Source organism: Anomalospiza imberbis, chromosome 27, assembly GCF_031753505.1.
Source record: "Anomalospiza imberbis isolate Cuckoo-Finch-1a 21T00152 chromosome 27, ASM3175350v1, whole genome shotgun sequence".
Taxonomy (NCBI): Eukaryota; Metazoa; Chordata; class Aves; order Passeriformes; family Viduidae; genus Anomalospiza; species Anomalospiza imberbis.
In genome coordinates, this window is record NC_089707.1 from 1,811,720 (window position 1) to 1,825,066 (window position 13,347).

Here is a 13,347-nt window from a genome sequence, read left to right on the forward strand (position 1 = left end):
CAGCGGGGCCGCGGTGCCATTTTGTGTAGCAGCGCCTGGGGAGTGGGGGGCGGAGGCGGCGGAGGGTTTCGGGGTTCGGACCAGAGCGGCCGGATGGTGAAATCCTCCCTGCAACGGATACTCAACAGCCACTGCTTCGCTAGAGAGAAAGAGGGGAATAAAAGCACCATCATGCCCGCTGTGCTGAGCCTCAGTACCGGACAGAGCAGGTGAGGCGCCGCGGCCTCCCTCAGCCTCGCACCGCTGGGCCCTCGCTGCCGCCTTCCTCTTCCTCGTCCTCGCTGTCGCCTCCCTGGTGGCCGGAGAGGGGCGGGGGACGCTGCGTGGCCAGCGGGGGAGGGGCGGCCTGGCCCCCGCCGCGCGGGGAAAGGCGGTAGGGGAGGGTGGAAAAAACCACAAAAAAAGGTGATTCTGAGGCCCCAGCTCTGTCCCGGCCCTGGGAGGGACCCCCGAAGGCACCCCCGGGCTGGGAGAGGCTCCGGGCAGGGCTGGGGCAGGAGCCGGGCTGGGGGGGACCCGAGGGGAAACTAGTAATTAGGGAAAGATATCGAAGGATTGGAGGCTGTTATCCCCTTATGTAACCGTGGAGACTCCGTAAAACTAATCGAGGGTAAGAGTGTTATGAGAGCTGTTGGTTAAAAACGCAGCCGAAAGATAAAACACCCCCACAGGTGCTGGGAAGAAAGAAAATACCTGAATTAAGGCGGCTGGTGTGGAGCAGTTGATGCTCAGGACATCAGTCTGCCCTTTCCACCTCGTGTGTGGACTGTGGAAGGAGTTCTTTAACCGTTTTTCTATTTTAACTGCGAGCTAAAGATTGGTTTTTTCCTCCCTAAGAGCACGTAAACATCACTAAAACATACTTATGGTTGCAAACCTTCCTTCTGCACCACGTTTTTGGGGCAGAAAGGTGAAATTATTGAAGATTGCCACAGCACACCTTTGGAAAAGGTTTTTCAAGGTTTATTTGTAAGGGAAATTGAAAATGTACAGTTCACAGTCATTCTCAGATAAAAATAATGTTGGTACTAAAGAAAAACATCTCTTTCAAAGACTTAAAATAATGGGTTGGATACTCATTTAATTAAAGTAACGCTTTCAGTTAGTGCAGATTTTGTATTTTTAATAAAACTTCGCAGTTGTTACCCTTGCTTCATATTAAAATATAATTTACCTTCCAGCACATAATATTTAATCTCTCTGCCCGTTCCCAGCCTTTCTAATACAGATTATTCATCACAAATTTCAAGATCATTAAAAAAAAAAAAAAAAAACCAAAACAAACAAAAAAAGAAATAAAAAACCCCCAAACCAATCCAAACCCCGCAACTCGGGTGCAAAATGGTGGATTATTTTGTAGCTGTTTATTCGGATTTGCAAATGGCTGCAGTGGCTGCTGCTGGCACCCGGAGACAGGACGATTGTGAAAATTCCCCCAAGGGCCTCGATTGCTGCATCTGCTGAGATGACGCAACTCAAGAGTGGAGCCTGCGGGTGAAGGATGGTGCAGAGGGAGGGGCCAGCGCTGCTCTGCCTCGGGAGGAGTGAAACAGCCTTGAAAAGGATGGGGAGAAACTTAAAAATCTTCCTCGCCTCTTCAAAAATACAGTATTTTTCTCCTCGAGTGCTGAGCATTGTGGAATCGCTCTGAGCAGTTCAGTGGGAAGAGGTTTGGAGGTGTTTTTGGAGGTTTTGCAGAGGTTCAGGTGTGGCCTCAGCCACGCTGGAGGTGGAGGTGATTCCCTGGAACTGCTTGGCCTCCAGCTGGGAAGGTCTGGTGGTGAATATCCCAGGGAAAAGTGATCCCTGCCTTGCTGGCCTGGGGGTTTGTGCTGCCTCAGAACAAGGAGGACAGAAAACAGCACATTCCTGCAGGAAGGTTCTTCTCCTGAGGTCAGGTCAGGCCTGCCCTGGCACAGAAACACGCCTGACTCACTCAGCTTGAGTATTTCTCATTTCCAAGTGAGTTTTCACTCAAAATACTGCAGTGGCAGCTCCCTGGGCACTGTCCCTGGTGTGGAGCTTCCTTTGTCCTCCCCCTTGCAGTGGGGGGAGTCCTTTGGTCTAGGTTTGGTTTTTTTAACACGCTTTAAATCCTGCAAATCCCAGGGCTTTGTCCAAGCTTTCCTGCCCTTGTAACCATGCTCCCTTTGCAGTTCCAGGGTTCCCTTCAATTGCTGTAGTAACCTGGGTCCGGGGCCTCGGTGGTGCTCCTGATGTCCCTCACCCACCCCTGAAGATCCCAGGTGGGCGAGGGAATAGTCAGAGGGATCACAATCTTTCAGCTAATTTATTTTATTCGGTGAGTATGAGGTGCAAACAGCTCGTGGTGAGCTTGGCAGCATTCCCTGCCTCACTCCCTCCTCTGAAAATGAACAGGAAAATCACTCTGCCCTTCTCCCTGCTGCAGGATAATCGGCTGAATGTCACAGAAGAACTAACACCTAACAACAGGACAAGAATTCTCAATGTCCAGTCAAGGCTTACAGATGCCAAACACATCAGTTGGAGAGCAGTGCTGAACAACAACAACCTCTACATTGAAATTCCCAGTGGTGCTCTGCCTGAGGGGAGCAAGGACAGGTGGGTCAGGGAAAACTTGGCTGTGGGTTAGCACAAGGCCTCTTAGGGGGTGGGAGAACACTTTGCTCTTTGTATTTTGAAAGGTTAGTTTTGGTTCTTGAGGATCTCTTGTGAGCCTGGTCTCAGGGCTGCAGGCAGAACCGGCCCAAAGTCTGGGATTTCAGGCTGGTTTAGGCACTGAGATCTCCAGGTTGTTTTGAGTCTGTCACTGCAGCTCCTTCAGATTTTTCTGTGCCACTGAGGAGTCTGCCCTTGAGTTCTGCCTGGGGTTCAGGGATCTGGTGCTGTGAGGCTGCAACCTGTGCTTCTTCCCTAGGAGTTCCTGTGTGGATTGGCTCTCAGGGCCTTGTGAATCTCTCTGAAGAAGCACTTGCCTGCAGAGCTCTGGGATTGTTCAGACAGTGCTCAGGGTGGGGTTGTTGGGGTACCTGTGCAGGGTTGGCCTGGATGATCCCTGTGGTCCCTCCCATCCCAGGACATTCCCTGTTCCCCAGGCACTGAACCCCTGGTGTTTCTCTTGCAGTTTTGCAGTTCTTCTCGAGTTTGCTGAAGAACAGCTCCGAGTTGAGCACGTGTTCATCTGTTTCCACAAGAACAGAGATGACAGAGGTGGGTGTTCCTGCGCCTCCAGAGACACAAAATGCCTTTTAGTGGAAATTGAAGGGTTTTTTTCAGTATCCCATGGGTGAAACCTGTCTCCTGCTTTATTTTCTAGCTGCACTGCTCCGTACTTTCAGCTTTTTGGGCTTTGAGATTGTGAGACCAGGGCATCCCCTTGTCCCCAAGAGACCAGATGCTTGCTTCATGGCCTACACGTTTGAGAGAGACTCAGCAGAAGAAGACTAGATTGCAATGTTTGCCTCTTTAGAGCTTTCTTGTTGTCTATAAAGATGATTCTGTAGAAATTTTGTCAACATCTTATTCCAGTCCATCTTAACTCCTGTACGAAACCTTGTGTGACCCAGCTGCTTTGGTGGTGAGATGTTGAAAATTTCAGACTCCACATCTTTCTCTGGATTTTGTGCGCATGTCGTGGTTGTGAAAAAAATAAATGCTCCCTCCAAATTTAGCAGTATATTTCTTGAAGTTTAATATTGTGTTTGTGATACTGAAGTATTTGCTTTAATTCTAAATAAAAATTTATATTTTACTTTTTATTGCTGGTTTTAAGCTGTTTAAAGACTTGCACTCTTAAAGAGGTGGCTCTGGAACTGCCCCAACCATTAAAGTTGCAGGTGTGGAAAGGCTTTGCTTGTTCTTTGCTTGACTGGAACTCGTGGGTGTGCTCTGACAGGGCTTGGAATAATCCAGCAATCCTGGAAAGGTCTACTTTTAGTGAGTAATTAGCAGGTGTGCTAATTAGGACCAGTGCTTGCCTGCTCTGCCAGTGTTTTGTAGGATATTCAGGGCGTGATTTGGTTGGGAAGTCTTAAGTGGAATGTGATCAGCTCAACCCATGGCTGCTTTAAATACTAAAGATGCAACTTAAATACCTGGAATTTTAGTGTTCCCCTAACAGTGCAGCCTTTCCAGTGTGTGCAGGTGACTCCAGGAATTCTGGCTGTGAGCTGGGATGGTTTGTGGCACTCCTGCAGCTCAGTGGTGTCACTGAGACTGGGCAGGCTTTTTGGGGGGACAGATTGTGGTTGAAGGGTGAGGAGGGGGCTGTGCTGGGGCTCCACAGACAGCCCTTGGTGTTGAGGATGGTGAGCAGAAGGGGAAAGGGGCTCCTTGCGATGCTGGAATTAACAAGCCTTGAACTGAAGTTACAACAAATAAGTCTTCAAAGGGGCTGAGCTTTAAAGTGTGGTATTTGCATGTTTTTCAGTACTTGCAGGCTTGTTTGGCACTGTTGGAGCTGATGAATCTTTCCTCTATAAAACCTTGGAGCAGGGAATCCCTGGCATGGGTTTATTTCACTGAGTTCTGCTGGGTGTGAGTAGAAGTCTCAGTGCTGTGAAATGTGTAAGGCCCTAAAGTTTCCCCCACAGCCCATCCCTGGGCTCAGCAGTGCTAGAATCCCATGGAATACACTGAAATATCCCCTGAAACTCCTTGGAGATGCAGCACAGAGTAACCTGGGGCTGTGTGAGCAGTGGTGTGGTGCAGACTGGGGGCTCTTGCTGGGCTCTTTAATTGGCTCTTCCCAATTCTCTCAGGGCCCTACAATTGTGCTCATCCTGGTGGGATTTTTGGAAGGCCAGTGACAGGGCTCTGGGAAACTGCATGAAGCTGAGCTGGGGGAGGTTTGGCATGGAGCTCAGGGAAAGGTTCTTCCCCCCCGAGGGTGCTGGCCCTGCCCAGGCTCCCCAGGGAATGGTCCCGGCCCCAAGGCTGCCAGAGCTGCAGGAGCGTTTGGACAGCGCTGCCAGGGATGCTCAGGGTGGGGGTGTTGGGGTGTCTGTGCAGGGACAGACCCTGGGCTGATGATCCCCGAGGGTCCCTTCTCACTCAGGATATTCCAGGATTTCATGGTGGTGGCATGACCAAGGGAGGGTGTCCTTGTTTTGCTCAACAGGCTGGCACAGGGCTGAACTGCTCGTTATCTGGAAAAATCCCTGTTTTCCTCAGCAACGTGGTGCCTGTGCCATGTTCTGCTCTCCACAGGGACAGGAGTGTGGAATGTGCCTGGTCCTGCCTCCATGGGATGTTTTGCTGACTTTGGATGCTCCTGGCAGAAGGGGAGGGCGTCCACCACGCTGGAAACCAGAACTGGGGGGCTGTGGATCCTTGGAGCTGCCGGCCTAGGGCTGGGCAGGAGCCACGGGAGTGGGTTTGGCTTTGTCTCCCCGGGATGAGGGGCTGTGCCGTGGCCTTTACTGCCCTCTGGTAGCCACGGCAAATACTGCAGGAGAGACTGGGACAGCAGGGCTGGGCTCTCCCGGGGCACCTGGAATGAGATCTGCACCCCCCCATCTCTGTGCCAGGGTTGATGGGGTCCAGCCTGGGCAGGGAGGCTGCACTGGGGGATTTTGAGTGCTGCTCCAGGTGGGAGCAAACCAACCATGGAGCTGGGACTGAGCTCCATGGAGCTGCTCTCTGCAGGGTCCCAACTCTGGTTTATTTTTGGTTTTTGGAGCTCAGGGACTCTGAGGACGAATCCTCCCCACTCCAGCAATGCCCCAGGCTCTGGTGGCTGCCTGGGGAGCCACTGCCACATCCATGGGCACAGCAGACATGGGGAGGCTCTGTCCCACTGTGTGCACAGCCCTGCTGCTGTCAGGTGATGGGAGTCACTGAATCATGGAACTGTTCTGGTTGGAAAAGCCTCCTAAGACCATCGAGTCCGACCATCACCACTAAACTATGGCCCCATTTGCCACACCACACATTGTTTGAACACTTCCAGGGATGGTGACTCCAGCACTGCCCTGGGCAGCCTGTGCTGATGCCTGATCACTCTTTCAGTGAAGGAATTTTTCCTGATACCTAGCCTAGATGGCTGTGAGTGGATTAGTAATTGCTGAGGAATAATTGAAATGACCTTCACCATGCTGGTCCCTTGTCATCTGTGTGGATCTGGGGACTGGGTCCAGGTCCCATGTGCTGCCAGGTGTTTCACAGCAAGGAGCAGATGCCACAGCCCTGCCTTGGTGCCCATGAACTCACCTGAGCTGTTCATCAGAGCCCATGGAGGCTGTTCTGGGTAATCACCACCGGGCAGGGCAGTTAGGCTTTGTGTTTCCCTCTGGATCCATCCCTGGAGTGTGTAATGCTGGCAGAGAAGCACATAAAGGACCAGTGTTTGAGAGGCTCGGCTCCAGGTTTTATTGAAGCTGTATTTTTCCCTTTAAAATGTCATTTTTATTAGTGACTGTGCCACAAATTGTCTCTGGGAAGCACAGGCTGAAGGAGCTGTTTTTTCTGCTCTGCTGAGAAGGGTGAACTGTGATGGGTGGCTTTGAGTGTTATTTAAACCAGCAAAAACCTGGTGGCTGCAAAAACGCTCTGAGGGGGTTTTGTTCAAAGTCTGAGCCCCATAAACTTGGTATTATCAGCCACTAAATTGTTGCTTGGGGCTCCCATTCAGCTGCCGTTCCTCAGGTGTTCTGATAAACCAGGCTTAGAGTATCAAGCAAAAATTGTTTGAGGGTATAAACCCACACTCAGTGGTTTTACACACTTCATCAACCATGGGCTATGGGGGGAGTGGGTTTAGGTTTATAGAGCTTTCCCAGCAAAGGCCTGCTGGGATTTCTTAGGAACTGGTGGATTTTATAGAATCACAGAATGATTTGGGCTGAAAGGATCCTAAAAATAATTTAGTTTCAACTCCCCTGCCATGGGCAGGGACAGATTTGGCCAGGGATAGGTTTGGTCAGGGCCTCGTGAGCTCTTGGCTTTGAGGAGACCGTTGGGTAGGCTGTACTGGAGGTTGGTTTAGGGAGCATAGAGAACCTGGGTGACCTGGTAAAGGGTGTGTTCAGTGACCCCCTGGAAGTACTGGCAGCACAGCCACTCCTCCAGGCCGGGGCTGACCCTGGCCCCCGCTGAGTCCTCTGCAAACCTCAGGAGCAGTAGAGCCCTCTTGACCTGCAGCCAGCTCCGGAGCAGCTCGAGGCTCTTCCTGCTCCTGGCAAAGAGCTCCTGGCGTGGCCCCCAGAGCAGCACCTGCAGGATGCCCCTGGCCTGCTCGATGGACACCCTCTGGTGAGGATCCCTGTGCAGGAGCAGCGTGGCCAAGCACTTCAGTCCCGCCGAGTAGATGGACAGCAAGGGGATTTCAGGAAGCCTTTTGCTTTTGAAGCCCAAAATGTTCTCCAGGGAGATGTCCACGTGCAAGATCTGATAGATCAGCCTGCCCACGTTCAGCTCATCTGCTGCTGGAGGGGAGGATGCAGCGAGAGCCTGGCTCCAGTCCTGCTCCTGGCTGCTGGAACAAGGTCTTTGCTTCTCTTGCACCTTGAAGAAGCTGCTGATGAGCAGCCGTGGAAGGGACAGTCCCAGCGGCTCCTTCTGGCTCTGGGGGGGCCACGGGCACTGCACCAGCAGCAGGTTCTCAGGGCACAGGTCCCCCTGGGCCACATTCTGCCCCCGGAGATGCTCCAGCCCCATGCAGAGCTGCAGGAGCAGGAGGCAGCCCAAGCGTTCGTAGTGCCCAGGGCTGGTCCTGTGCAGAGCGTGGGAGCCCTTCACAAAGTCTGCCAGGGTCTGCTGGGGAACCTCGGCACAAAGGAGCACCTGCAGGACAGGCCGGGGGGCAGGACAGGCTGCTTCCTCTCTGGAAGGGCCCTGCCTCTGTGTTCCAGGGATTCCTGGGAGCACCAGCTCCTGAGGGAGGCGGTCGGTGAAGCGGCCGAGCAGGCGCTGGATGCTGCCGTGCACCCCCAGGGAGCTCTGCACCCCCAGGCTGGAGCAGCACGGCTTGGGGACCTGCAGGGACACACAGGACAGGGCCAGCTGTGCAAAGACAGAGCCTTGTCCTGGGCTGGGCCACCCTGCCAGCTCAGGGCCACAAGCCCTGCTGTGACCCACATGTAATTCTGGGGTCCCCCTACACCCTCTGAACCCAGGAATGGAGCCAGGATGGCTTTGAGCAAGAGCTGGGACGTGAAGGGTGGGGCAGCCCCCAGATGGGCTGGGCTCTCATCCTGATCTCCAGCTCTGTTCCAGCCTCTCCTTTGCACGCGCTGGCCCCTCTGGTTGAGTTAGCAGGACATGTCCCCCAGCAGGGCCGATTTTGACGTGTCCCTTGGCCCCAAGGGAACTGTCACCCTCATCACCCAGCCCCTGCCAGCAGCACTTTGTCATCCAGCAAATGCAGAAGTGGCTGCAGAAGGGGGAAGTGGCCCCAGTGTCCTGTTCCGTGGAAAAGCCAACACTCCTGGGTCCCCTGGCTCCCTCTGCACCACCCAGGCCTCTCACCCCGATTCCCCCCTTACCTTGGCTGCAAACTGCAGCTGGCTGTGCTCGAAGGTGAAGCCCACCCTGAAGTACCATGCGTCCCCGCTTTGGCAGCAGGGCTGGGGGTCCAGGACACGGAGCGCTGCCCAGCGCTTCCCCACCAGCTCTGCCTCCAGCAGCTGCTGCCTCTCCTCGGGCCCCACCAGCTTTTCCTGCATGAGAGCTGAGAGCCGGGCCAGGGAGGCCTCCTGGCACCCCAAAACCACCTCACAGACCCCGGCCGGGCTCTCCAGGAGCTGCCCCAGCTCCCCGTCTGCTGTCCCAAATGTCAGCTCCTTCAGGCTGGCTGAGGGGGCTCTCTGGGGGCTGCTTCGAGCCAGCGGCTCCCCCAGGCTTTGGGACTTGGTCAGGGGCTTCTTGGGTGCCCAGGAGGGTCTGTCCCGCGGGGGAGCCCCCTCCCCGGGCTGCAGCTGGGGTGGGGGGATGCTGTAGAGGATGCTGCCAGCCCGTGGCTCAGGGTCGTCATGGCAGCGCTGGGATGGTCCCGGCTCCGGGAGGGACTCGGCTCGCTGGAGCTGCTTTTTGGGCAGCGGGGGAGGCAGGGGGTCCGGCCCGGGCTGGGGGAGGGGTCTCCCAGCGCCTTCCCCTCGGCTGGCCTTGCGGGGGACGAGGTGGGCCCGCAGCTCTCCTGGCGAGGGAGGGACAGACAGACGTGACAGGACAGACAGGACAGAGGAGAAGAGCGGGATGGGATGGGATGGGATGGGATGGGATGGGATGGGATGGGATGGGATGAGATGCGAGTACAGCATGTTGTTCCTTGCCCCCCACATATTTCCAGCCCCAAAGCCACACCCAACACCAGCCGGAGGGGTGACACCGGGGGAGGACAGGGACAGCAGTGCCACTGCCCGAGGTGACGCCTCGGCAGGCAGGGGCACAGCGGGGTCAGGAGGTCACTCACCCACGTTGCTGTAGATGAGGGCTGAGTTGGGGGACCGAAGGGGGCAGCCCCCCGGCGTGTCCGGCATGGGAGTGGCTAGTCCGGGGTCAGCCGGGGCCAGGCTGGCACTGCGGAGCGCGGAGCTGACCCTGCACGGAGCCGGGAGGCAGCGTCACCCCCGCGGCTCCCGCTGCCTCCGGTGCCGGCTCAGAGGAAGAACGCGGAGAAAAGGGGAAGCAGCGGCCTGGGGAGCCTTGGCAGGGTGGTTCTGGGGAGAAACACGGGAAGTTTGGTGGCCCAGAGACTCCAGTTGCCGCGCTGGGAAATCCTGGGGGTGGGAGCTGGCCCAGGGGCCCCACACGCGCTGGTTCCCACCTGCATGGGACACCCGTGTGTGCCCGGGCCTGATGTGTCACCTGTGGTCCTCGCTGGGTGACCCCAGGGAGGCCACAACGCTGGCAGAGGTGTGGGACGAGAGCAGGAGAAGCCTTTGACACTCCCAGCCATGTCTGGGGGACAGGACAGGGGTCTGGGCACGGGGAGGGAGCAGAGGGAGCCCGAAAGAGGAGGGCACTGGGCTGGAGCCGCTGGTTTCACTTCCCCGTCCTGGCGCTGGGCTCTGGCTTTGGTGCCACCAGCAATACCGAAACCACGGTGGCTTTGTCTAAACCTCCCCGTTCTGCTGGAACGTTCAAAGTTCAGCACCAGCTGAGCAACCCCAGCCGGTGGCCCCACTCCATCCCCAGTGCCCCCGGGACCCCACAAAGCGCTGGGTTGGGGCAGCAGCCGTGCTGAGCAGCTCCTTCCCCTTTGCAGAGCCCCTTGGTACCTGTGAGGTGTCCCTGGCAGTGGGGGGGTCCCGCGGGGCTCCAGCTCCACATCCCGGACCCGCAGCAGCTCCCGCTGCCCATCCCAGCCCCTCCTGGTGCTGTCCATGGCGCGCTCGGGCCTCGCTTTGCGCAGGGTGCTGCGCCCTGGCCGGGCAGGATGTGCTTTCAACACCCGATCCGCGCTCGGCTGAAGGAAGCTGGGGTTTGGCTCAGCTGGGGTTTGGCTCAGCTGGGGTTTGGCCTTGCTCCCCAGAAGCCCCCGGAGCCCCCTGGCATTGCTGCGGCCACGCCTGTGGTCACTGTGTCACCGTCAGTGCCGCCTGTGGGTTTGTGTCCCTCGAGCTGCTCCTCCTTCCTGGATGGCTCCAGGGATGACTTTAAGGGTGGCAGCTGCTCTGAGGAGGGGATTTCCCCCCAAACCCCCCTCAAGTCACGGAATTAATTCCCTTTCCTCCGGGTTATTACTCTGGGTGGGTTGGCAAGGAGGAATATTTTCATTCTTTTCCATGGACCAAGGTTGTGGGTTCAGTTCCTGTCAGAGTTGGAGCTGATGATCCCTGTGCTTCCCTTCCTACTCAGAATATTCTTTGATCTGTGATCTGTCTTTTTGCTGGGATTTCCTGCAGCTATTGCACAAGAGGAGCCCAGCCCTTGGAAAACACCTTTTTGTTTTGTCTCCCAGAGCTTTACAGATGTTCAAAGTGCACCAAGTGACCCAACTCAGCTGGAAAAAATCCTCCCATTGGTGTCTGTCCCCTCTAGCATGAAGTCACTTTTTAAACACTCTAAACCCCAAATATTTCAATATTTCCTCCCTTCTAGTCACTCTTTGAGTTATCAGTGGTGCCACTGTGGGTGCTGTGGGCAGGCAGCTGCAGGATTTCTCCTGGGCACAGCGAGGTTGGGATGAGCAGCCTTTGGGAAATGTGGGTTTCCGTGAGGAAAGTGGAAAATGTCACTGCTTGAGCCCAAGAACAGCAGGACCCTGGGTCCAGGCACCTCAGCAGAGCTTTGGGGGCCGGGGTGGGACTCGGGGGGTGCTGGGAGCCCACAGCTCCCTCCCCATGTATTTATTTCTGTATTTCCCAGGCCAGCTGGGGGTTGTGGCTGTTGGCTGGGGCTGGGGCCATTTCTGGGTGCTGAGGCCGTGTGTGAGAGCTGATAAAAAACTCCATGGGGCTGAGTCATGCTTGGATCCAGCTCAGGGAGGAGGTGCAGGGCTCTGGGAGGTGCAGGGCTCTGGGAGGGGACAATGTGCACCATCCACCCCAAGTTGCACCAGCAACCCAGACTGGTTTGGGTTGGAACGGTCCTCAAAGCCTATCCAATGCCACCCCTGCCATGACAGGGACATCTTCTGCTGTCCCAGGTGGCTCCAAACCCTGTCCAGCCTGGCCTTGGACAATGCCAGGGATGCAGGGGCAGCCCCAGCTGCTCTGGGCACCCTGTGCCAGGCCCTCCCCACCCTCACATACAAAAAAATTGTCACTGTTTTTCCCTAATGAATAAAATTACCTTTAAGAAGTACCAGAATATGGTAGGAATAAAATTACAGAATTCCTGCCATGCCTGTGACCCTGCCAAGCTAGAGAGAAGTGGCCAGAGAAAGAGGGGCAGCCAGGAACTGCCTTTTAGCTGTGAAATTCCTCATTTGTCTTATTCTAACTGAGGAGAAAATGCCAAGTTTAAAAGCCACCTAAGCCCTTAACAAGGACGCTCGTTTCCTGTTGCCAACCTCTGCAGGACTGTGCAAAATGCTGATTTAATTCTCCAAGCCATGGAGCATCCCTGAATCCTTTGGTGGGTTCTGCTGCCTGTTCCAGGTGGATAAATCAGCTGCAGGACATGGCCCTGATGGCACTGACAGCATTTGCAGACTGGTCCAGGAGCAGCTGAGCCCTTTTACCCCTGGATTTGGGGGACTGATGCAGAGAAGCTTTTCTTAGCTCCAGCCTTTTTGGTTTGTAAGGAAATTGGTTTATCTTCCCAGTGGGAGATAGGGTCTTTAAATGCAGCCGCTGGAAAATGGCAGTTTTCTAATTGTCTTTATTATCTTTATTATTTTTGCTGGGTTTTTTTTGGTAGGTGTTTTTTTTTTTTTTTTTTTTTTTTTTTTTTCCCCATGACATCGTTCTGCAGCCCATGGGTGCTGTGGGGATGCTCCGTGCTCAGCTCAGGGTGGGTTGGGCTGATCCCTGGGGCACTGAACCCACCTGGGCGCTCTCTCAGCATCTCCATCCTGCAGCTCACCCCCAAAAGGAGCAGGGAGTTCAGGCCTGGCTCCCACGGTGCCCCCACACCCCTGGGCACGGGCAGGACCTGTAACCTCGACCCTTTGCCTCCCTGTGCCACGAAACGCATCTTGAAGGAAGAAATGAGAGAAAAACCCCAATTTCCTCCTTCCTCCCACGGCAGCTCTCGCCCAGCCCGTGGGGGCTGCAGCCTCGCGGTTATTTTGGCAACCAAAGCCACCCCTCCTCGCGTGATGGGGAGGGAGCTGGGAGCCTCCCCGGCCCCCAGGGTGTGTGTGGGGGATGGAATTCCGGGCTGGAGTGGCCCAGGGCTCGTTTCTCCAGCAGATGGAGGCATTGCTTTGCTCCCAGTGCCAGCCCAGTCCGTGCTGGGAGAGCCGGGACTGGGGCTGGCAGGGGACAGGGCGGGTACTGAGCCTGGAAAGGGACACGGGGGAATTTGGGGAGGGGCAGCGGCCCCTTTGAGGGGGACACGAGAACACGTGGCCCCCTCAAACATAAAACTGGTGCAAACATAACACTACCCCATGGCAGGTGCAGCTCACGAGGATGTGGCCTCTCCAAAGGGTAACAGGTTAAAATAATGATGCTTTTACCCCAAAAAACAGTGGATGGAATGGTTTGAAATATCTGTGTTTCAGTGTGGATGTACTCCCGTTCGGAGTTTCCAAGCAAAATGGTGTTAATATATAGAAGGACCGAGAAAATCTGCTTTTTTTGGTAGTTCCTGCAGTTGGAATGGATGATGTGGTCCATGGGAACACCCAGTTTGAATCTGATCTTTCCAGGCAGCACTTGGGGCTTTCTGCAATCTCTTGGAACACCTGGATACTCCAAGGCACCGTTTTCACGACTTTTTTTCCTGCTTCTCCTTCTCTTTGGACAAGGGGACGCT

The 13,347-nt window shown here is 55.3% G+C and overlaps 2 protein-coding genes across 2 annotated transcripts; one reads left to right on the forward strand and one right to left on the reverse strand.

Moving 5' to 3' along the window:
- Nucleotides 1–24: 24 nt before the first annotated feature.
- Nucleotides 25–3,740, forward strand: OAZ1 (ornithine decarboxylase antizyme 1). The gene is given in 6 exon segments (XM_068174100.1): nt 25–209; nt 2,157–2,214; nt 2,216–2,302; nt 2,411–2,583; nt 3,107–3,192; nt 3,299–3,740. Coding segments are annotated over 6 exon segments (651 nt in total). The 5' UTR covers nt 25–93; the 3' UTR covers nt 3,430–3,740.
- Nucleotides 2,409–10,999, reverse strand: PEAK3 (PEAK family member 3). The gene is made up of 4 exons (XM_068174099.1): nt 10,200–10,999; nt 9,392–9,745; nt 8,466–9,115; nt 2,409–7,956 (listed from the first exon to the last, which is right to left on the reverse strand). Exons 2-4 carry the CDS (start codon nt 9,456–9,458, stop codon nt 6,964–6,966), a joined length of 1,710 nt encoding a protein of 569 aa, XP_068030200.1. The 5' UTR covers nt 9,459–9,745; nt 10,200–10,999; the 3' UTR covers nt 2,409–6,963.
- Nucleotides 11,000–13,347: the final 2,348 nt, after the last annotated feature.